This window comes from Danio aesculapii, chromosome 17, assembly GCF_903798145.1.
Source record: "Danio aesculapii chromosome 17, fDanAes4.1, whole genome shotgun sequence".
Classification (NCBI taxonomy): Eukaryota; Metazoa; Chordata; class Actinopteri; order Cypriniformes; family Danionidae; genus Danio; species Danio aesculapii.
Window position 1 is genome coordinate 12,112,741 of NC_079451.1, and position 26,556 is coordinate 12,139,296.

At 34.8% G+C, this 26,556-nt stretch overlaps 1 protein-coding gene across 1 annotated transcript in view; it reads left to right on the forward strand.

The window, feature by feature from the left end:
- Nucleotides 1–26,556, forward strand: part of itpk1b (inositol-tetrakisphosphate 1-kinase b) — a 113,908-nt gene that overhangs the window by 16,265 nt on the left and 71,087 nt on the right. The window contains exon 3 of the mRNA XM_056476688.1: nt 14,700–14,724. Within this exon, the coding sequence (XP_056332663.1) occupies nt 14,700–14,724 (25 nt within the window). The remainder of the gene's footprint in view (nt 1–14,699; nt 14,725–26,556) is intronic.

The window sequence follows — 26,556 nt, forward strand, 5'->3', positions numbered from 1 at the left end:
AACTACAGACAGCCAGTCTACACGCTGGAATACACACAAGTACCTATTCGACGTGTCGCAGCTTCAAAAATTCGTTTCAAACCGGAAGAATGATTTTGCTCGAAATAACACAAAAACAACCAGTTTTCACTTTTTTGTGAAATATCTGTGTCCTAATAGTGTTTTCAGCAGTGTGGGACACATTTATGACTGTCAACAGCTCAAAAAATGTGTTTTGGCGTTTCGTGACCCTTTAAGTTACTTTGTAAATGGCATGTTTGCTGATTTCAAATGGGCTGATCTGAGTATTATTTTAAAAACTTCTTATCTACTAGGATTTATATGCACAGCCATCTCTAGGATTTACAGAGAGTGAACAAGAATAAATATTCAGTTTGTGGAAGGTCTGTGGACCATATACCTTGTTGATGCCAGAGGTCAGAAACTGGAAACAGCATCTAAAATAACTGCTGGTTACAACCAATTTTGTGCTTCTCAGAATGCACAACATGCCCATCCTTGAACAGGGCTCGAAATTGCGACCGTTTTGGTTGCGTATGCGCCCGAAATTTTATCTATGCAAACTCAAAATATATTTAGGAGCATTTGTGCGAGTGTATAAAATTGTTGAGTGCGACCGGTTTCACAGCGCACAGCATGTGCAGATTTAGTACACATTTACGCAGAATGCATCTTTGCACTTGAAACGCAGCGTTTAGGAACAGTTTAAAACTGTTATCATGTCAACTTGCTGCAGTAAACAAAGCCCGCAATGTTTGTCCCGCCTTCACGCTCTTCTTATTGGCCTACTCTAGAACTGAACACGAATGGATTGGTTAAAATCAGCTGTCAATCACTCAGGTTCTGCCTTCAGATGACAGGAAGAGCTACAACCGCGAAAATGTAAAGCACTGAAGAAGAGAATGAAAACAACACTGACAGGTTTTGTTTTAGAAACCCCCTAAAGCTACAAATAATGGCACATCTGATTACTGATCATGTGGTGAATGTTAATGCACCATCTACATTTTTCCAAGAGTGGATAAAATACTTCAAGTCCGCTATAAAAATAAAAAAGCATTCACTGTAAATTTTGTGGGATTTTCAGGTAACAGTTTGCTACATCTACATTATTTAAGCACGAGAGGTTCAGTTCTGTCAGATGCTGTCAGCCGTGCAGCTATATGTAAAAGTTAACACCACGTACACCATCGCAAAAGGGCTTGCGCTGACTAAGATTAAATTAATATTGCAGCTCATGAAAAGACCGGTATTGCTATTAAAATGGCGTATGCAAATAATAAGGTATATGTCAAAAGCATCTGTGCAATAGCAGACCCCACCCGTGAGAACACAGCACAGTTATCGTTAACGGATTCATTCATGTCAAGCAGTGACTTGTAGCTTTTGGTCACTCAATTATGTTATAAAAATGTATTTTCTTGTGATAACGGGATTTCGTTGAGACATATTTTCCTCACGCAAGCATATACATTTTTTTGCTTGTTAGTTTTGATTAGTGTTGATTTCAAATGCAGTAAATTTGTTTATATAAAACTTGTAGTAACGGTGCTTATAATTGGTAGGTGCGACTATATTTTTAAAGTTAGGAGCACCAGTGCTACCAAGCAGAAAGGTTAATTTTGAGCCCTGTTGAAGCATATGTGCTACAGCAGCAGAAGAAGAGCACACCAGTGACATTAGCTATGTTTCCATCTAACTATTTCTATACACATTTTGGAATATTGCGTCTACTATCAAGGTGTACAGTAGGTATTATATTTGTTGGTGAGTGTCTATTTCAAGTTGTCTGATACCTTTTAGTGTTGTTTGAGAAACAGGTCAAATTTCTATTGTTGTTCACTGTACGTTAAAACAGGAAGTTCAGGCTGGGCATATCATAGAGACTCTGCTAATGTGCTTTTTCTTTTTATAGCCAAATAAGCTTTGGCCAAGTCTTAGCTGTGGACCCTGAGGTTGATGGCTATCTTAGTGACAGATGGTAATGGGAAGGGAATTCCTCACTCTAGAAAGCATGTGATCGGGCAGAAATGTGTTTATTGCGACTCAAGTCATGAGTATTTTTTAATTTGTTTGAATTTGAAAGAATAAATCAATTTCAATCTGCTATGTTAGTGTTTATAGTAATCTGTAATATGTCATAATATAGTACTTTTTCTGTAAATTCAATTAATTTAGGGAAAAAAGTACTCATTCAAATGTAATCATATTTCTCACTTTATTCAACTAAGTAACTTTCACAATGCTGTTATTCATGTTTTTATCTGCATCCCTGTAATGGCATGTAATAATGTGCTCATATAAATTATGGAAAATTATTATTATAAATAATGTATTTTATGACAACAACATAAACAATAGAGCGTATTATGAAATTATAGACTTTTTATTTTGTCTATACAACGTTATACCATTATATTGCACAATGCAAAGCCCTAATCTACCACAACACCAGTCTGTCATACCCTATAATAATAAAGTAAAAAAAAAAAAAATTTGTCTTAACTTGCAAATTAATTTGGTTAAAGTGGTATTCAGATAATTAAAGGGGTGGTCCAGAGTGTACATTTAAGGCTTGGTTGTGTTTATAAGATGCAAAGCAATGTTTGCTCATGCTTTATTTGTGGAAAATTACATTTTTTTTTCTCATATATCTTTAACTGTACAGTTGAAGTCGGAATTATTAGCTCCCCTTTAAATATTTTTTCTTTTTTAAATATTTTCCAAATGATGTTTAACAGAGCAAGGAAATTTTCACAGTATGTCTGATAGAAGATTTTTTCTTCTGGAGAAAGTTTTACTTGTTTTATTATCGGTTAGAATAAAAGCGTTTTTAAATTTTTTAAAACCATTTTAAGGTCAAAATTATTAGCCACTTTAAGCTATATATTTTTTCGATAATCTACAGAACAAACCATCATTATACAATACCTTCCCTATTTACCCTAACCTGCCTAGTTACCCTAATTGACCTAGTTAAGCCTTTAAATGTCACTTTAAGCTGTATAGAAGTGTTCTGAAAAATATCTAGAAAAATATTATTTACTGTCATCATGGCAAAGATAAAATAAATCAGTTATTAGAAATGAGTTATTAAAACTATTATGTTTAGAAATGTGTTGAACAAATCTTCTCTCCGTTATAAAAACAAGGGGGCTAATAATTTGTACTTCAACAGTATATAGCTACTCAGCTAACATGAATAAGTCATATTTCCTAGTTCCTCCGAAAGCCCACCCTCAAGAGGCTCTGATTGGTCAGCTAACATGATATGCTGTGATTCGAGGATCGGCTTCACGTCACCAGGAAGCGTCACGCCTTTACTAGCATGCGCTTTGCCTCTGCTGTGTAAATATTGTCAGTCAGTGTATTTGTTAGCCGTATTAGTTTGAGCCTGCATCAGACAGAAAATGAAAAGGACACAGCTGAACCTCATGCCTGCTCTCTAGAATAAAATCTGACAAGTGTATTTCAAATATTTGGGTTATAAGCATGTGTAAGTAATATGAAACGTTCACATATCTTTTGCGAGTTGGTTATTGGAGATGTAGAATGCAGGGAAAGCGGACGCATGCAAGACACTGCAGCGCTGGTGAAGCCAGCGGGTGGGTGTTTATATTTAGGAGTAGGTGTTGTGGGTGTTTACAGTGGTTTGACTCATAAATATGAATTTGTAGCTAAATAATTAACGGTGCTAAACAGAATTTCCTGTAGTTTACATTCTTGTTTACATCCTCGCTACAACATACCGATAACGCTAGAAACTGTGGATATAATAGATCAATTTTAACAATGAAATACTTACAGGTTGTGTCTCACAATCCACAGCTTCGTCTATTATGGTTGGAGCTGCTTCTTCTTTGAGGAGTTTTTAGCCGAATCCAGCACTGAACTGGGAGAGATTGTGGAAGCTGTCATTTGTCAAATGCTAGCTATATATTTTTTATAATTCTTTGGAACATAATTAAAATTAAACTGTAAGCACTTCTGTCTTTGTGTCGTGTCCTTTGGAAGCCCAAATACAAAAACAGAACAAGCTATTTGAAGGTCTCCATTTTTGTTGATTAATAGTTATGTGAAAAAGAAATCTTAAATGAAATCTGTTTATCATATAAAGCGACTGTGTCTCTTAAAGACTTGAACCACTCAATTCATATTAAAGATGTTTTAATACCACTCTTCCAAGTCTGCTTTAGACCGCAGCGTTGAGTAACTGCCGAAATTCCAATTCAATACCAGTTTACAGTAACTGTAAAATTACAGATTTATTATTATTAACATTTATTCCAGTCAGATTCAGCTGATTTTTTAACATTTAATACATACACAGTTTTAGTCTGAATGTCACTTGAATGTATTGGTGACCCTCGAAACATGTCATTCACACTAGCACAGATTAAAAATGTTTTGTGGATTAAAATGCGAATCCTTTCGTAACCTCTTTAGCCAAATTACTCTAACTGTCTGGAGTCAACCGGAGTTGAGGGAAGACCTCTTTAGCATTAACTCCTGTCACACCTTTCATATTTTGCCACTAAAACCATTATTTTCAAGCGCGTTCTCTTTACTGTTTTGTCAGTGTTCTGCTTTAACTCAGACTTGTTCAACTAGTCTTCTGGGAATCTAATCAAGATTTTCCTTGAGATACATTTGGTGTTAAAGGAAGACTCCACTTTTTTTGGAAATAGGCTGATTTTACAACAATTGAGTTAAACCATTTTTTAATTCATTCAGCAGATCTCTGGGTCTGCTAAGAGCACCTTTAGCTTAGCATAGCATAAATCATTGAATCAGATTAGACCACTAGCATCTAAAGCAAATAAATATTTAGATATTTTTCCTATTTAAAGTTTGACACTTCTGTAGTTACACGGTGTACTATGACCAACAGAAAATGAAAATTGCTATTTTCTAGCTGTTAGTGGTCTAATCTGATCCAATGATTTATGCTAAACTAAGCTAAGCTAAAATTATCCTGCCAGGTCCGGAGATTGGCTAAATGGATAAAAAATTGTCAAATTCAACTGATTAACCCTAGAGGAGTTGTTAAATGAGCCTATTTCTATTTATTCATCTTGCAAGACGACAGTTAGAGAAAATATAACATACCTTCAAAGTGGATTTAACAATATAGGTCAACCAATGATGAAATGGACATAATAAACTTAATAAATCTTTATTTTATGTAAAGTGCTACATTTTCAGAATGCTCTGCCATGCAAAATATGCAAATATATAAGAAAATTAAATGAAGTGGTCAAAGTGCACCTAGTTTCTGTTAACGTAGAACAAAACAATGAAATAATAGCATTTTGCTTGCTAGTGAGATTCTGTGCGAATGTGGATGTAGGAATGCGTCTCATTAACCAGTGTCTGACAAATGCTGGATTTTCATTTTAATCTGAAGGGAATCTTTTAAAATTTTGCCAAAAATATAAAGAAACAAAACAATATTATAGTTGTTGTGGAATGTTGTTGAGTAGTGACGTCCCTTCATGACTATTTTTGTTATCGCATGATCAGTTAAAACATGCTGGAATTTATTCAGTAAATTCTGGTTATTTCCATTATAATTTTATGCAAATTTGCACATTCTTATTGGATAAAAAGTTTATCCTGCTCAGTTGTGTACATAACTTATGCATAACTGTGTCAGTCAGTCCTATTTGGAAGTTGTGCTTTCGATAATAGTAAGATGCAGAAAAAAGGGATGTAAATTCAAAATCTAAATGCAGAAGAAAGAACTAGTAAAATGTACAAAGAACTTGACCTCTAGTTGATCATTTTGAAAAATGGTGGAAGGTAGATTTTTCTGATGAATCATTTGTTGAACTGCATCCCAATCATCACAAATACTGCAGAAGACCTATTGGAACCCGCATAAACCCAAGATTCAAGTTTGGTGAAGGAAAAATCACGCTCCATTAACATTATTGAGCATGTCTGGGGTAAGGGCATTGTAGGCATTGAAAGGAGGAGGCATTAAAGATGATTCCAAAGAATCTTGATGAACTCTGGGAATTCTGCAAGAACACTTTCTTTGCCATTCCAGATGACTTTATTAATAAGTTATTTGAGTCATTGGAGAGATGAATGGATTCAGTCCTCCAAGCTCTTGGGAGTCATACACAATATTAATTCTTTTTCCACTACACCGTGACAAGACTTTTGTATAAGTAAAGTCAGACCTTACTGTCCTAATTAAATAATTAAAAATCAATCATCAAAATCAAATCTTATTTTATTTTGATTAAATAAGCGTAATCTAGAGGACTTTCCCTTTCATATAAGCCATTTCTGATACCAAATGATCAACTGGAAGTTAAGTTATTATTTGTTCCTAAAACATGGAAAAGCGACAAGACTTTTGTCAGGTATTGTCTGACACCCATTAAAAAAACATCTGTGGCAAAAAATTGATTAAACTAAGCTTTAAAATCAGGCAAAAACAAGTTTATGTTGATTAGCAGTTATATGAAATGATGAGGGACTTAATTCATTGAATGAATGAAATATAAACGCAACAAAGACCAAACATGAAAACAGGACGTGACGTCAAAAGATGCAACAATAAAAAGGACAGAATGTTCAAGCAAACCGGTTTTTCTTTGTCAGTTGCAATTTTGCTTATTATAATTTACTGCACTCTTAAACGCGTGTCCTTTTAGCAGATCTTCATTTGTGTGATGGAGAAATTTCTGGTTACTGTTTTAACCACTTATTGCTAATGCAACTTTGGTTGCTAATGTGTTTAGAGTATTATGTTTTATGTTGCTCGTAGATATGTTTAGTATAAAATATTGTTGAAAGACAACATTGTCATTTTAAAATGCAGCAAATTATTCAACATCCCAAATAAGTTATTGGTGATTTTTTTTTAAAAATCCTCCTTATCAATTTACTGCTTAAAAACCTAAAAACCGTAGTTTTAATTACTTTTTTCTCTTTGCTTTGGTTTTTCAAACAGCACTTGGTACTAAAATACTTCATATTTGTTGTTTGATTTGTTCAGTTGGATTAAGATATATTCAATGATATTTCCAATCCTAGTTTACTTAGCCATGGTACTGTCATTTTGATCCAAAGATACAAAACAAATGATAAAAAGCCTTTTATTTTGGCAACAGAACTGTCTGAACTTCTTAAATAAAGATATGTACTGGGCTGAACACACATATTGTCTATGTGTAAATGTGATGCAATTTTTATAAGTTGAGGACTCGTGAAGAGCTAATAAATTAGTCAAACAGTACCAGTTAAAACAGTGCCAGGAAATCCTCCATCACACACACACACACACAAATGAAGATCTGAAAGGAGAGCCGTTTCACACTGCATTAATCTGTAATGAGCAACATTGCGACTATAATGAAGATAACAGGTTTGTCTTTTTGTTGCTGTCACATCTTGTGACATCATATCCTTTTTTTGCTTTGATTAGATAGTGTTCATATGTCAGTAAATTTAACTATTTCATGTGCAAACTGCCACACATTAGTGTGTTGCATCCATAGGTAGTTTATCCAAATTCAGATGGTGCCTTATTATCTTTATACATAGGTGGTGTTATTCTATTGGCTGGGATGACCCAAAGGTGAATCTGTAATGCTTCAGAGAGTTGAAAATAAATACAAGAAAATAGACAAGTGTGGAAAATGATGACAGCAAATAAGAATCAGAATATCTGCGGACTCTTTCACCCTCTGTGGACTTTTTAGGTACCTATTAATCTATTGGACGTCTCCAACAGATTCGATTTTTCACCTAAAGTCTAAAAGTTAAGCTTTACAGCTCTAATTACATATGTTAAAAGGGGCTAATGTGTTTTGTTTTGTTTTGTTTTTGGCAAAAATTGGTTCTCATTTTGAGATTTACTAAATTTTACGACGTCAAATTATTAAATAAGTGCATAGTGTATAGTGGGTCCTTTAGGACATTTGGGATGTCTGTAATATCACAAACTCACTCTTCATCTTTAATCTTCATTTCATAAATAAATTGTGGGCTAACATTACACTCTAACCAAGCAACCATTTTAGTTTGTTTGTAACCAGAGCAACACTGGAAGCTTAGCAGCAACCACAAACAAATAAAAGGCTGAAGTGCATTGTGTTTTTGGTAACCACCAGTATTTTGCCCGCCAACGTGTGTGTGTGTGTGTGTTTGTGTACCTTCCCAAATGGTTAACTGTTGTAATATTCCCTGCAGAGGTTATAAGCAGTCTTCGCTTGCAGCTGCAGGGATAAACAGAGGTCTAGAACGGTCATGATTGTGCTCTCTAAGAAATGAGGTCACCGTTTCCAACCCCCTTCCTGTCCCGTTCAGACATTTCACGCGACAGTTATTAATCTCATCAAATAGCTTGGGTTTAACATTGAACTGTCCTGATAAAGGATTGACAGATGTGCGTTTTTGTGCTGTTCAATAATCTGTGGAGTATAGCTAATATGGCTGGATGTTTGTTAGACAGGTGCAGTATTGATTTGTGTATGCAAGCATATTTGTAAGGAAGTTGGCAGAGGGATTACGGTTGTTGGCAGTCGCGTGAGCAGTTTAACCACACATGCTTGTATCACCAGTTCCAGGTCTGTGATATGAATGTGCTTACTGAGGCATGAACGCTATCTTGTAATCACACACACACACACATTTGTTTGGACTTTGTGCTGATCAGATTTTTTTTCTCCTTCATAATAATAATAAAAAAGGTCAAAATATTTCTGAATGAAAGTGTAGAATGAAGTTTTGTTAAGCCAAGCATGTTTTCTGTCACGAATGAAAAGAAGTTAATTGCTGAAAAAAAACCATTTTGAAAGTTAAAATAAAAATAGTTTTAAATGCTAAAGTAATCGCGTACAGCAGTGTTTCTCAACCATGTTCCTGAAGGACCACCAGCTCTGCACATTTATATATATATATATATATATATATATATATATATATATATATATATATATATATATATATATACATACATACATACATACATACATACATACATACATACATACACACACACACACACACACACACACACACACACACACACACACACACACACACACACACACACACACACACACACACACACACACACACACACACACACACACATACATACATACACATATATATATATATATATATATATATATATATATATATATATACATACATACATACATACATACATTGCCATATATATGTGTATATGGCATATATACATGACTATTCACTTAACAAGTGAATAGCCAGTCGGTACAACCAACAAATTCATCTAAAAAACATTTAACAAATTTACCATTTATTAACTATTTAGCAATATGGTTTAATTATTTTCCTTAAACCCTTACAGTAACATTTGTTTAAAAGTTCTCCATATATGTATGCATACATTTATGTTGTGCATATATTTTTGTTTATTATAGCTTTAAAACTTGTTTTTTTTTAAAGAAAAATTACGCTAATAAAAATATATGTATATAACTAGAGTTTGTTTGATTTGACTCATTATTTAAATTATATGGCTAGGAAATAACTGATTTTTAATTTTAATGAGGCAAGTAAAAAAATTCCATTGCTTATTACAAATAATTATTGGGGGTTTGCCTTGTGAAAGTCTGAAATTTCATTTATAATGATCTTCAAAAGGTCTTAAAAGTGTTAAATTTGACGTGATGAAACCTGCAGAAACCCTGAAAAAAAACTCTACTTTTTTTTTTTTTAAGGTTTTTAAAAATGTCTTGAATAGTTTCATCTTCTGATATAAATGACGTGATTACATAAATCTTGATAGTATATGAGGAAGCCTTAGTCATAATAAAAGTTTGATCGTGCTCACCGTGTTTTGTTTTCTTCATGCAGTGTTCTGCTTGATTTAGATAACAGAACAAAGCCAGTGCAATCTTAGCCACACATACCGTCTGTATTTTTAAATCCAATGGCCTTCATCTGCCATTGTGACCTGGCTACACCTAAAACTCACTTGCTTTCACAAAACTAAAGTTAGTTTTAACTGCCCTGTGTAAATATAAATTTACCTCATTATTACTATTTATTCATTTAGTAATGATTGAAAATCCCAACACAAAGTCAATGCTGATTGGCTGATTTCAGTGTAATGGCATTTTTGTATGCTCTTATACATATAAACAAAAATTAAATGGTTGATTCACCTAAAAATGATTATTTATGCTTATAATTTGTTTGCTATATGTTTTGCACATGGACTCCACTACAATATCATCCCAATCAATGTAAAATTATAAATTATTTCCGAATGGAGTTAACACTAGAACTATCAAGATCTTTTTGATCATTTTTTAATTAACTTTGTTAAAATAAAACTCTTTTGACAATAACACCTTGACTTTTCCTAAATAACTGTATATTCTAACATTGCTGTTTTATTGAAATTGGCAACATGAGTATTTTTACCTTTAATGGACATTTGCATGCATTTCGGCGTCAACTACTTTTTTCCTGTAGCTTTGAATATATGTGCCTCTGTAACTTTCTGGCAACAAAATCATAAGTTTACTTCAGACATCTTTCAAACTGTTAAAAACAACATTTTTACTGTAGTGAAAAAAACATTTTTCTCCCACTTGTCGGACGACTTCAGATTTGCTCCTTCGGGGTGGTCTCGTACTACAAAAATATAGGCTATATCACTGTTTTCCAACTCTGTTTCCAGAGGCACACCAACAGTGCAATGTCTCCCTTATCTGACCCATTAACTCAGGTTTTGGAGTCTCCTCTAATAATAATAATAATAATAATTCCTTGCATTTATATAGCGCTTTTCTGAATACTCAAAGCACTTTACACATTTCAGTGGGAATCTGTCATCAACCAAGAGTGTTGTACAACATCCACCTGGATGATGCGATGGCAGCCATATTGTGCCAGACTGCACACCACACACCAGCTAATTGGTGGAGAGGAAGCCAATTCAGAGACCAGTGGGCAAATTTTTTTTTTGAAGGACATCCTGGGATTTTTAACAACTCCAGAGAGTCAGTATATAGCAAAATATAAAAATAATTAATTTTTTTTACGGGAATTGCTTCATAAATTATGATCACTAACATTCAAAGCTTAATTCTAAATCTCAATACAGATTTTGAGAGAAAAAATTACCTAACAAAAGTTCAATTCAGTACAGTTCGGTACAAGGGCCAAGACACACCAAGCCGATACCAAAAAAAGTAGCGCAGATGAAAACCAACTGTGATGTTGGATTTCTTCTGATTCCACCAGGACCAAAAAGCTGCATGTGAACACACCAAACAGAAGGCAGCCGACGAGTTCTGCACCTGCATGGGAGGACGTGTTTTTAGTAATTGACAGTTATCGGTTTTCTCATTCCACAAAACCGGAAGATGAAATCAATGTAAACAAAGCAGTCGGTATGCTTATTACAGAAATTGTCAGTCACTGCATAGGTATTCAGGAAATCAGAGCTGGCTTCTTTGTGTTCCTTCATGACTTGAATTGTTTACTTGCTATGTCACTTCAGTTTTTGTTCTCCGGCTCTGATTCATTGCTGAATAACCAATCAGAGCACTCTCTTTAGCTGATGCCAATTTTACATGTTGAATCAGGCTAACTCGATCCGATGAGAGGTGCCGTGTGGAACACACCAAACGAGCCGGACTGATTGACAGCCTGATAAAGCCCAATGGTCGACTGTTGGCTTGGTGTATCCCAGACTTTAGATGAAAGGTCAGAATGGCTGCTATGGCCATGCTAGTAGTTATAGAGTTCTTTCAGTTCCAGTGTTAAGACATTTAGTGAAATTGCAGTTGAAGTCAGAATTATTAACCCCCCTGTTTATTTTTTCCCCCAATTTCAGTTTAATGGAGAGATTTTTTTCAACACATTTCTAAACATAACAGTTTTAATAACTCATCTCTAATAACTGATTTATTTTATCTTTTATCTATGACAGTAAATAATATTTGACTAGATATTTTTCAAGACACTTCTAAACAGCTTAAAGTGACATTTAAAGGCTTAATTAGGATAATAAGGTTAACTAGGCAGGTTAGGGTAATTAGGCAAGTTATTGTATAACAATGGTTTGTTCTGTAGACTTCTGTAGAAAAAAAATATAGCTTAAAGGGGCTAATAATTTTGTGCTTAAAATGGCTTTTAAAAAATTAAAAACTGCTTTTATTCTTGCCGAAATAAAACAAATAAGACTTTCTGCAGAAGAAAAAATTTTATCAGACATACTGTGAAAATTTCCTTGCTCTGTTAAACCAGGTCTAGAAAATTTGATCACATCAGCCCAATTTTATCCTCCTTACACTGGCTGCCTGTTAAGTTTCGTATTGAATTTAAAATATTGCTTCCTACATATAAAGCTGTAAATATCTAGCTGCAATCTAGCTCCTGTTTATCTAACCAGTCTTCTGTCTCGCTACAATCCAACTCGCTCTTTAAGGTCTCAAAACTCAGGGCTTCTGGTAGTACCTAGAATAGCAAAGTCGAGTAAAGGAGGTCGAGCCTTCTCATTTATAGCTCCTAAACTCTGGAATAGCCTTCCTGATAACGTCCGAGGCTCAGACACACTCTCCCAATTCAAAACTAGATTAAAGACCTATCTGTTCAGTAAAGCATACACTTAGTGCACCACTTAGGGGGCTTCCACACAGGTTCTGCATCTTGTTTATATACATTATGAACAGCAGCTACGCTAATTATTCTCTTTATTCTCCATTTCCACCTGGGGATACTCTTCCCGAGGCCCTCAGACTATGCAGAGTCACTGATTCGATCCAAGACCAACGACGAGATGATTCCAAGGTTTCCATATCCTGGACCAGGCCGCATCCTGAGCAGCTACTCTGGTGGTCATGGAAGAGTGGAGAACATGAGACTGATTCCTGTGACGCTCCAGAGACAGACGAGTCTTCGCTGAGGCCAGCTTTCAGCCTCCGCCACTGAGACTGCAGCTCTGCACAAGACATTTGGCCAGCGGAGAAATTAAAATGATCGTGCCCAACTGAGCCTCTTTTCTCTCGAGGTTTTTTTTCTTCACTTTCGCCATTTAGTGAAGTTTTTTTTCCCTCTCCGCTGTCGCCACTGGCTTGCATGGTTCGGGATCTATAGAGCTGCGCATCGTTGGATTTGCTCTTCAATATTTGGACTCTCAGTAGTGATTATTAAACCACACTGAACTGAGCTAAACTGAACTGAACTTAAACACTACAAACTGAACTACACTGTTCCAATTTATTATGACCTTTTATGTGAAGCTGCTTTGACACAATCTACATTGTATAAGCGCTATACAAATAAAGGTGAATTGAATTGAATTGTTAAACATCATTTAGGAAATATTTAAAAAAGAAAAAAAAATTAAAAGGGGCGCTAATAATTCTGACTTCAACTATATATTTATATCACACCATATATTGCAGTAGAAAGCCATATATATATATATATATATATATATATATATATATATATATATATATATATATATATATATATATATATATATATATATATATATAATCTAGTTATTCCTTCTGTAACACTCATGTTGTGCTGAGCACTAGCACTAACACACACAAAAAGTTGTTTAGTACATGGAAGGTACCAGTCAATATCAGGTGCAAACAGGGCACAAAATTTGCTAATCTCAATTGTTTACATTATAGAACAACCTGATACTCCCAGTCAGTTTCTGAAGGAGTGCATTCAAACTGCATTAGCCAAGGACTTCTGATTTGTACAGTCAATATTAATTTCCTTTTAAATGCTTTCCTTTCACAAAATGTGTCATTCTTTCCCACCCTCTGGCACACGTTTAGAGTAACACTGCGTTAACAACATGCTCCGCATTCAAGAGGAGTTGAGGCATGTTTCTGGGACTAACCCATTGCTTTCCATGTGCTCTGTGGAAACCACTTAAAACTCTAGGGCATTTTTGGGATTTATTTTATTTTTTTTCAGTTTCCATATTATTTTTAATCCATCTCCCATCAAAATCATCTTCCTCCCATAATAAATTTACCCACATGTCCCCAAAAAAGCTTTGAGACTTGTTAACTCCCACAAACTCAGTCCTGAGGTTTCCTGACAGAATAATAAATACTCTCCGACTTACGCAGTTGGTGATTATTTTGACATTGGCTTTGGAATAATCTGACGTAAGAAGAGGCAATGGTTGCCTGGCTTTTTCGTGACCCCTTAAAATCATCCAAAGGGCTTTCCCTCCAGCTGCTTTCTGCTGGATCCTCTCTCCACAGGCACTTTTTAGTACCATACGTGAACTGTAGGATGTATTTAACCTAAAATTTAGTGCAGAACATGACAGAGCAAACGCTGTGGTGAATTCTGACATTGGACTAGCGTTTTGTTTTGTAGCGTTTGCTCCTTGTCATGTGCTGTCTAAATGTAGAGATGTTGACTGCACAGGCAGGCTGACGGCTGATTTTGGACAGGTTTAAGTGTAAAGGAGCTTCCGCTGTGTTGATTTGCTTTCTACAGCCCGTCAGGATCTCTGGATTGTTGCTAGGCAACTGATATTTTTATCTAGGTTTCATTTTCATGTCAGAATGTAATGCAATCCATGATGATGGTATCTCGAATTGAAAAAGTTGAATTTAATATCCTTTCCTTGTCTTTTTTATGTCGGAAAACTCATAGAAATCAAATAACATTACTTTCTTTTTTTCTTTCAGGAAAAGAGGGATAGAAGTCATTCCGGTAAGTGGATTTTATCTCAATGCAAAAAGTATGGTTTCTGATATTTATTGTGTAAAAAATGTGTATAATGTGTCCAGACTTACAGTTGAAGTGAGTTATTAGCCCCCCTGTTTATTTTTTCCCCAATTTCTGTTTAATGGAGAGAAGATTTTTTCAGCACATTTCTAAACATAATAGTTTTAATAACTCATTTCTAATAACTGATTTATTTTATCTTTGCCATGATGACAGTAAATAATATTTTACTAGATATTTTTCTAGACACTTCTATACAACATTTAAAGGCTTAACTAGGTTAATTAGGTTAACTAGGTAGTTTAGGGTAATTAGGCAAGTTATTGTATAACGATGGTTTGTTCTGTAGACTATAAAAAAAATAGCTTAAAGGGGCTAATAATTTTGTCCTTAAAATGGTGTTTAAAAAATTAAAAACTGCTTTTATTCCAGCTGAAATAAAACAAATAAGACTTTCTCCTGAAGAAAAAAATATTATCAGACATACTGTGAAATTTTCCTTGCTCTGGTAAACATCATTTGGGAAATATTTAAAAAAGAAAAACAAATTCAAAGGGGGGCTAATAATTCTGTCTTCAACTGTATGTATGTACCATTTCTTCTTGATGTATTTAGTTAGAGCTGTGAACCTACACTGGCCTCACGGTTCAGTAAGGTTACTATTATCATTCTATCGATTCGGTTCAATTCGATATCTCGGTGCATCATGGTGCATTGACGGTGCTTTCCATACACAGTTTTATATTTTCTTCACAGCAGCAATTCTTGTATTAAAATGTATAAATATATTTTTATATTTATATACTATTTGTAATACTTTTTTCTCCTTTAATACAAACAGTCAAATATATAAACTGTACCTTTAAACAACACGAGCATTTATTGCAAATAATATAAACAAATATTAATGTCCCGCTCGCTTTCTGAGTCTTGTCTACCAAGTTCTCTTACACCCCTTTGATTGGTCAAGCGCTCAACAGAAAGGGCTGCGATTGGCTCTTGCGCGTTGCGCTCTTCACAGATGAGTGACACTGATAAACGGCAGCGGCGATCACAGCTGAAACATGATAGACGCATTGAAGAAAACTACAGACACACGCTCATGTCTGTATCAAGAAGTATCGCTGTAACAGCCGAGAGGAGAGGCAAAGTCACACAGCCGGTCAAATGGGCCACAGTGAGAGAGAGAGAAATGGAGTTTACTTTCATTCTCTCAATCGCAGTGAAGGGGCTTCTGCTGTAAGTGTCAACGAAAGACTGATCCAGAAAACACACATGCAGTAGAATTGTGCACAGTTTCTGCGTTTTTAAGTAGTTGGAGCATTGTAAACACTCGTGTTCGCCTCCCTCGCCATATTATTTCCTCAAAATTCTTCACAAAATACCCCATAATGACAATGTGAAAATTTTTTGAAATTGTTGCAAATTTATTAAAAATAAAAAACCTGAAAAATCACATGTGCATTAGTATTCACAGCCTTTGCTCAATATTGATGCACCATTGGCAGCAATTTCAGCCTCAAGTCTTTTTGAATATGATGCCACAAGCTTGGCACACCTGTCTTTGGGAATTTTTGCCCTTTCCTTCTTGCAGTACCTCTAAAGCTCTATCAGGTTGGATGGGAAGCGACGATGTACAGCCATTTTCAGATCTCTCCAGAGATTTTCAATAGGATTTAGTTCTGGGCTCTGGCTGGGCCACTCAAAGACATTCACCGAGTTGTTGTGAAGCCACTCCATTGATATTTTGCCGGTGTGCTTTGGGTCATTGTCCTGCTGGAAGAAGAACTGTCGCCCCAGTCAAGAGCACTCTGAAGCAAGTTTTCATTCAGGATGTCTCTGTACATTGCTGCATTCATCTTTCCCTCTATCCTGACTAGTCATCCAGTTCCTGCTGCTGAAAAACATCTCCACAGTATGATGATGCCACCGTCGTGCTTCACTGTAGGGATGGTATAAGCCTGGTGATGAGCGGTGCCTGGTTTTCTCCAAACGTAACGTCTAGGATTCACTCCAAAGAGTTAAAATTTAGTCTCTTTTGTTTTTTATAGTCTGAGAGTCCTTCAGATGCCTTTTGGCAAATTCCAGGCAGGGAGTGGCTTCCATCTGGCCACTCTACCATACAGGTCTGATTGGTGGATTGCTGCACAGATGGTTGTCCTTCTGTAAGGTTCTCCTCTCTCCACAAAAGAACACTGGAGCTCAGACAGAGTGACCATCAGGTTATTGATCACCTCCTTGACTAAGGCCCTTCTCTCCCGATCACTCAGCTTAGATGGCCGGCCAGCTCTAGGGGGAGTCCTGGTTGTTTTCTGGTTGTTTCAAACATCTTCTACTTACGGATGATGGAGGCCACTGTGCTCATTGGAACTTTCAGAGCATTGGAACTTTTCTGTAACCTTCCCCAGCCTTGTGCCTCGAGACAATCCTGTCTCGGAGGTCAACAGACAATTCCTTTGTCTTCATGCTTGGTTTGTGCTTTGACATGCACTGTCAACCCTGGGACCTTATATAAACCGATGTATGCCTTTTCAAATCATGTTTAATCAACTGAATTTACCACAGGTGAACTTCAATTAAGCTGCTGAAACATCTAAAGAATGATCAGTGGAAACGGTATTTTTATTTTTAATAAATTTGCAACAATTTCAAAAACTCTTTTTTCACATTGTCATCATGGGGTATTGTGTCTAAAATTTTGAGAAAATAAATGAATTTAATCTATTTTGGAATAAGGCTGTACATAAAAAAGTGGAAAAGTGAAGCGATATGAATACTTTCCAGATGCACTGTATGTAAACATTAAAGCCACAATTGATCACATAACAATGTGTCTGTCATCTTGGAACAGTCAACAAGTCATCATTAAATTAGTGAAAATCAATGAGTTTATCCAAAACACATCAACATATGCAGGCTCTGGTTGTAAATGCCAGTAAGGTTTAGATATCAGAGGAATTGGGTGGCCTTTTAAAGATGGAAATGTTTTGGTTTGTGTTTTATTTTAGTTCTTGTTGCATTGGGTTACTTCAGAAAAGTCATCTGCAAATTAAGACATTTATAATTGCTTATAACTAACTTGAACTAACTTCGTTCTTCACTTGCTTTGCCGCTGTTGCAGTGGCGTGGACAGCCCTTTTTATTTTCATTCATTCATTCATTTATTCATTTTCTTTTCGGCTTAGTCCCTTTATTAATCTGGGGTCACCACAGCGGAATGAACCGCCAACTCATCCAGCATTTGTTTTATGCAGCGCATGCCCTTCCAGCTGCAACCTATCACTGGGAAACACATACACACTTATTCACACACACATACATACACTACAGACAATTTAGCCTACCCAATTAACCTGTACCACATGTCTTTGGATTGTGGGAGAAACTGGAGCACCCGGAGGAAACCCACGCGAATGCAGGGAGAACATACAAACTCCACACAGAAATGCCAACTGACCCAGCAGAGGCTCGAACCAGCGACCTTCTTGCTGTGAAGCGACAGCACTACCTACTGCACCACTGCATTGCCCTCCCTTTTTTTTATTTTATTTTATTTTATTTTATTTTATTTTATTTATTTTATTTATTTTATTTTATTTTATTTTATTTTATTTTATTTTATTTTATTTTATTTTATTTTATTTTATTTTATTTTGAAATTTTATAAAAAATTTATTTTATTAAAAAATTTTATTTAAATTTTGTTTTATTTTATTCAGTTTTATTTTTTAAATTTTTTATTTTTTATTTTATTTTATATTATTTTTTATTTTATTCTGTTTTATTTTATTTTGTTTTGTTTTATTTATCTGTTTTAATTTATTTGTGTTTATTTAATTTAATCAATTTGCTAATTATTTTTTACTTAATTGATGTTTAGTTTTAATTACATTTTTTATTTTATTTAATTTAATTACATTTTTAATATTATATTACCTTTTTTTTTTCATCAAACGCTCTCATGTTGCACAATAATAAAGCATTTTTAACCAAGATTTGTAGAAACAGACGTAACCATGATAAATGATATTCTCAGTTGATAACCAGGAAACCTGCATCAGGAAAACAAACGCTAGCTCTACATAGCATTGTTTACCTCTTGCAGTTTGGTTGCTGAGAGACTTCTTTGTTGATGTGTAAACAATACAAACAAAAGCTAACAGTAGCTGTTTTGTTACTTCAAAAGATGTACAAAGCTTTGTGAATTATATGTGTTTAGTGCCTTTTTAAAGAATTGTCACATACACACTTACTTTTGCATGTAGCATAACTGATTATGTTAGCATTACTGTTATGACAATGGTAGCCTTAACAAATTCACCTGCTCTGGTTATTTTAGCGTTTATCAAATATGTTAAAGACGTTCTCTTTTAGGATAAATGTAAAGACTTTCTGTTGAAAACTAATTTTCCAGTGGTTAATACTTCTGGCTTCTGGCATATACCAAGCCTTAACAACCTCTGCACTTTATAGTACCTCTGTCTTGAAAGGTTTATAGTATGTAGTTTAGTAATAGTTTACAGTAGAAGTGGAAAGATGTGTTGGGAATGCAGTTGTTTGCGTATTTGAGTGGGACAGATGAACTGAATACCTGAATGAAATGATCAGGGCCTGTTGATAATCTCACTATCCAAGGCATCATTTCTTAATTTCCTAGAAAATTGAGCAGGTGTTTAGTGGCGAAAAAGTGCTAAACACAAAATATTTCCATCTTGTTCTGTTCAGTTTATATTTGAGAGCGGAAAGTGAGGTTAGCTTGTTTTTGTTAGAGATACTGTTTTGATAGCGAGGTCCAAATTATTCCCATTGGTTTTGGCTAAGCCTGCTAATGTTAACATTTGAACATTCAACAAACCCAAGGACTTAAAAACATTCCTTTCGCAGGGAGACCACAGCAAAAACCTGCCGTGATTTAGTAAATGACCACAGGGAATGGGAGCCTTTTGAAGATCTGACCTGGATCTTAATCTTAAATGGTTATTATGTTAACTATTGAATATCATGTGTCTTAGTCTGTGATGTTGAGGTCAACTATAGGTTAAAATTGGTCGTCTCTTCTCTTGCAGCGTGTTTGAGCTCTCTCAGCCACCGTAGAAAACAAAGTATCATGTCTAAAATGACAATTGTTGAAAATTAAAATGACATTTGCCTTGTTACTGTTTACACATAAAAAGTTACAATGTACTCTACAATGTCAGTTCAATATTAAAACGACTTTTGCCATATTATGACAATACATATCGCAAAAATTTTGGTAACACTTTACTTGAATGGGATCATGAAACCTGTCATGAAACCTTTATAATCATGACAACTGTTATTAAGTGTCATTTGCTCAGTTATGTCATTTTAAATACAAAGATGACATTGTAGTTTTGACAACATCTTTATCTTTGTCATGACAACTTGACAGCATAACTTGATTGGCCATTATAATTGTGTCATGAATATTTTTCTGATCACTTTTCAGTGTAACAAACTGTATTTTTCATTAGAATGACATTTTTGGTGTCAAGGGAGTCAACAGGTTATAATACAGAAATATATATTTATTACTTAATTACATGTGACAGAACTTTGTACATCTTTTGTTTTTCAGAAATCTTTAGTGGTAGTGTCTGAAATAAGTAAAAAGTCCCTGGGAGCATATGTATTTTACTAATATTCATCTCCTTAGTTTAAGAAAGGGATAAGATTCCATCTCTGGATGTCTGCAAATAGCTTAGTTTTTAAGGTTTTGTAATTTGCATCTAATAAGGTTTAGGTGTCATTTGAGAGATATATATATATACGCGTCATTAATATTTAATGACATTTGAATGAGAAATTCTGCTTGTATCGCTGTAGTTGAGGTAAAAAAAAATATTAATGATTCTGTAATGAAATTCATGGCATATTTATAATGGCTTCAGGACAATCATGTTCATGACAGATTTATAACAAGTTTTGTCATTTTGGTAATGTCAGGTTGTTATGACAAAGACAAAAACTGGTGGTGACTATATTTGTCAAGTTGCATAACAAACAATGTCATCTTTGCATTTAAAATGAGAAAACAGAGTGAATTACATTTAATGACAGTTGTTACAAGCATGTATAAAATCTCATTCACATGTCATGATTATAAAGGTTTTATGACAGGTCTTATGAACACCCCCTTCGAGTAGTGTTACTGAAAGGTTCCATATTAATTGCAGTAATTGCTACATAATATATAGATAAAGTTTCTCCAAGTTTTCATTAACATTTTTCTGACAGAACACAGTTTGAACAAAAATATTATGGAGACTTGTGCTAGCAGCCCCCCAGAACAACATAACATCTTAAAAATGTAATTGTCTCATTCCAAGCTCTCAACAGCGTCATCGCTTCATGAGCGGTTTTGACATTCAGTGTAATCATGGTCACATCAATGCATGAATATATCTAAAAACTGAGCAGTCCCTCGATGACGACCTCACTTCTCTTTATTTAAGTGTGGGAAAAACAAAGGCAGGAGTCTCTGGTGAATTAATAGCCAAGCTTCTTGGAATTGCCTTCAACACACACACACACACACACACACGCACACACACACACACACACACACACACACACACACACTTGAACACATACTTTTTGAGAACGTTCCTACCACTGACGTCTCCTATTCTTAAAGGAGTAGTTCTTTTAAAAATGAAAATTCTATCATTGTATTCTATTGACATTTATTGAATGGGCAAAAACACAATCTTCTTTTTTTTTTACATGAATATAATAAATTCTAAATAGCTACTGTTGGTTTGTGTTTTTACAGTAATACACAGCTTAAATTTCCTAAATGGAATGAATACATTTTATACAAAAAAATCCAAGCATGTTGTTTCAAAGTATAACAGTAAAGAGTATTTATAATAAAGAGTATTTATATTAACTACATTAAAGGATTCTGAAAAAACCTTTATAGACAAAATAATTACATATTAAAACAATTAGCAAATATATGACAGAGCTTTGTGATACAACAATTACAGAAAAGCATTAATTAAATCCTTATTTTTCACGAAGCAGAACAATTCACCTATTGCACAGCTGAGTAGTGGACAGGCTCAAACAAAAATATAATTTGCATATTTTTCTTGGAAAAAATATTTTTTGAAACTAATTTTGTTTGATATAATTTGTATCTTAATTTTAATGTATTTTTTGCTCTATTATCCTCTAGATAAACACGAATAATGACTAACATCTGAGGTGAAGTGTTTAAAACCAGTCCACTATATGCTTCAGTGCCAAAGCACAAACTGGTTTATTAAATAAAATAAAATCTAGCTTAATAAAACTAAAGTGAAGTATTCAGTTTCAGAGAAGCCTATATTAAACTGTTTTCATTGTTAATGACAAAATCATCCATTGCTGTTGGGTTTTAATTTAATTAGTTTAATCAAATAATTTTAATATGCAAGACAGGCTTTTACAATGTATTAGCAGCACTGAACATGTTTCCAGATTACCTGGGAAGAACGAACTAGGTTGTAAGGTAGAGAGAACTCTGTCAGTCTGTTTAAAACACTTTAATATTTTAGAGAAAGTAGTTAAAGTTTGCATAATCAAGGATTGAACTTATCTACCTGAGACCCACCCATAAGTAAATATGCTGTGTGTTTACACCTATAAGTAAATATGAAATGATGTGCTCATATTGCTCAGTGTGTCACCCACAAGACAGAACTCGTTGTGAAGATCGGGGGAAAAAATTAAACATGCTAGACTTTCTGCGATGGTGTCATGAGGCGTCGCAGACATTGTATCAGTTCTTGTAAACTATGCCACATTACATGAGAAGAAACAATTGATCAAATATCCTTTTCTCAAATTTTTTATTTTTTATTTTGCACAATATTACGAAGGACAATTTGAGAAATTAGGCCATTAAACACACTTCAAAAAAGATTCTTGAGTTTTTTTTTTTGGGACAACTTAATTGGTTTATGTTCAATCCACTTAAAATTGTAAAAACTATTAAATGGACTTAATGGTGCAGTAGGTTATCTGCCAAAATGCTAACCGGTTAGCATAATATCTGTTAAACACAGTCCCTCCCCTGCTGTCCAAAACTACACCTTCTGAAATCAAGAACGCACACCTTAAAGACGACAGTAGACAACCCACTAGATCACATTTTTCGCCAGTTAGAAAACTTTATACTTTACAATACTACAGTTCTGAACAAAAAACTGTATGTTTTCAGTTGTGTAGCAAGCAAAACTTTTCATAATGTGCAATATTTCAATCATGCAAGGATCGCTGGTCTCACTGTCTCACGCGCTTTGTCCTAAATCGACTACTGTATGCTTAGTGGTTGGCCAGTGGGGTGCAGGAATTACACTTATTACTGAGCCATACTTACATGCTATTTCAGACTGAATATTCAGAGTACAATACAGGGAGTGCGTCAAAGGTTGTGATTGTTCAAAAATGAAACCAATGTGAATATAAAACCAGCTTGACCTGAGTACAAGCGGGACTAGCGGAATAGCGCTTATTTAACTAATGTTTTGTTATTAAACTGAATAAAAAATCTACATTATCGATGCTGTAAAAGGTCTCTTATGAAATTAAAAAGTCACATCAATCGTTCGCCGGATTTCAGTGGCTGAACAACACTTAGGAAAATAAACAAGGGGGCTAATAATTCAGGGGGGCTAATAATTCTGACTTCTATACTTCAGCCATGGTGTCATCCTTCCTCTAGCATGCAAAAGTATCTCCAATATTGATTCAGGATTTTAAAAAGTTTTGATTCAGCATTTGTTTTTACTGCTGTCACTCTCTTGTGTGCACACGCAAATGGTGGATCTGCATGAACAGAGGTGTGCAGTTGTACAAATCTACATATGTTGACAAACAGTTTGGGCTACTTATCAGAATTATGGGAATTATTGGCCCAACAAATTTTAAATAGCTGAACATTTTTAGTCTTATGCCTTACTCAGAACATACATTTAGATCATTTACTATAATCATTACTATTGGAATGTGAAGAGACGTTCAATCATGTACTGCACCTTTATATGATTTGCGTCGGAACAACATTCAAGGAACTGTTTTTTTGTTCAGCCGCAAATGTTGGTGCTGTTAAAAAAATCTGGTCATTTCTTTTTCTCTTTAGACTGCTTTTGTCAGCCAATCTTGCTAAGTCAATGTAATCCAGCAAAGTTGTAATACATTTAACCACATTAACCTGGACAATGACTTCATCAGGCTCATTTCCTCGCTAAACGCTTCATGATTCATTGTTAATTCTGCAGCTTTGAGTTTGTGAGGCTCCATTAGGAGGAAGAACATTTCCTGTTTCTTTCAAATGCACTGGTCCATGAAGAATCCTCTCAGTCCATTTTCTTTCTTCTTTTTCGGAGCTTCGATGCATTTGTATGGTCATAATGGGATGAATCCTAGTCAAATACCTTGTTTTATCAATTTAACCATTTGCTCTGGTCGTCTTTATGTGGTTCTTAAAGACTCAAGGGTACTTATCTCCTCTCTCAGTCTGCTTTTATTCTAATTCCCTTCTAAAATGGATCAATCAGACATGAATGCTGCCCGGGAAGAATATTTCATGAATGAGGGAAGATTAAAGGGTGATGACATCATCAGGAATAGATTTGCACCCACCCCACCCCCCCGGCCTCTGCTTCTTACTTCAGTTCAAGGATGATTTATTGTTTAAATTGTGTCACTAGATACTGTGTACTAAAATTTTAATTAATTATTTTAAAAAGTGCCCTTATTATGTAGGTTGTACTTGCACTTGTGCATAATATAGTGTCATTTAATTATAGCTTTTCTGTGAATACATCTGTAATTGCACTATACCAGGCAATCTATCCTTGAACCTACACATATAACACCAAACCTGCACTGTAAAATATATCTGTTAATTAACAGTTTCTGAATTGATTGATTTCCATTTATAATGTACGATTCTGAATTGCATAATGGCACCTTGATCTCTGCTCTGTTGACTTTTGATGTTGAAAATTCAGTCACAAAGGAGACTTTTATTGACATTTTAATAGTTGGAAATAATGTAATGTATAAGAAATAATATAGAGAGAAATAAGTATTTAAAATAACAGAAAATGTACTGGCAGTTTATTACAAGGTTGGTTTAAAGAGCCTGTATTATGCATTATAAAAGGTCAGATTTTGGTTTTGGTGCTCTCCAACAACAGGCTGATATGTGTGCAAGGTCAAAAACACTTTCATTGTCTTATAATATGCATGCTTATTTACCTAATTATCCCAATGACTCCCATATGATTTATTCAGCGATTCATTTGTGATTCATTCATTTCACAAACCCCTCATTTGCATGAGGCTAATCTGCACTGATTGGTCCAAGTCTGTTGTAATTGGTCGACTGGGTTCAGAGACGGAGAGAAACGCTCACCATGGTTATGAAGTAGCCAGAGTAGAGATAATATGTGTGAGCCAAATGCAGGAGTGCCTTAAAGCAATGCAGTTAAGTACAAGTATATACTCTACTCTTAAATCTAAGCCCAAGTAATAACAATGACACACATTCAGTTTTATTTCACAAAGTGGCAAATGTTTTTTCAAGTCAACTATTTTGAAAATTGACCCCACCATGTATGTGTAGGAACAGCTAATGGTGGCCATAACAATGACAAACGGCAGAGGATCACAAGCTCAGAAACTCATTTAAATCGGTAAAGGAAGAAGCAGGCATCGCGTTTTCGACGTGGTTTTGGAGGCAATATGTGTATAGCCCATAAATATTTAACCTGAGAGATACATTACAAGCACTGATCTATAATAGATAAGTGAATTCAAGCTGCATAGAGCGATAACAAGTTACAACACACAATTAAATAAATATTTAGCAAACTACAAAAAATGAGGCAACAATTTTAATCGCATTTACAGCTTGTGTACAAAGGAGAAACACAGGATCTGGAGGAAGAAGAAACTGGTCCATATAAACTGTAGAACAGTTACTGATAAAGTCCCATACATTAGTAGTCTTTTCTGATCCTTCCTTTAATAACAATCGGCTAGCAAATCCCACGTTGCAGCGTAGATTTTTAATTAATCATTAGAAAAATGACAGGAACAAACACAGCACTAGGTTGGCTATACTGTTGTGAAAATTAACTTTAACCCTTTATTCCCCATAGCCGCATATCTAGCTATCTCTCAGTGATAGTAATCTTCACGTCATGATCAATCCCATGATTCCCTGCTCTCCGCTAGTGTTTGAAGGGAAAGATGCGTTCAAGTTTTACCGGATCCAGCACTTCATGTTTGGCGATGTTACATATCAACGTCAATACGGACAGACAAAAGATCCGAACCCAAAACTAATCTTTCATTGGACTCTGAGTCGACTCTTTCTTTGAAGTATCAATAGTTTTTAACACGGTGCACTTTCAGATTTAAACCTCAGCTGGATGTTTTCATTCACTTAGAGTTGTATTACACACTGCATGGAAGGGCATTTTCAAAAACCTATAATAGGGGCTCTTGAATAAACAGCACCAACTCAGACAATGGAACACTTTAAACTATTAAAATGTTAATTAAAGTCACTTTTTAAGAACTTTTAAGGTTGAAAGATGTTGGAAATAAAAAATAAATCAAAACCTGAAGCACAAAAAACCTTCAAATTTACGCATATGTTTTCCAGTGTATTTCTAGCTGTAGCAACTTATTAGTAACAAAACTGTGAACATAAGTTCATGGTACCTTTGGGACATGAGGCTAAACTGTGCTCATTACACTATTTTAGACGTATATAATTGCAAACCAGCAGTA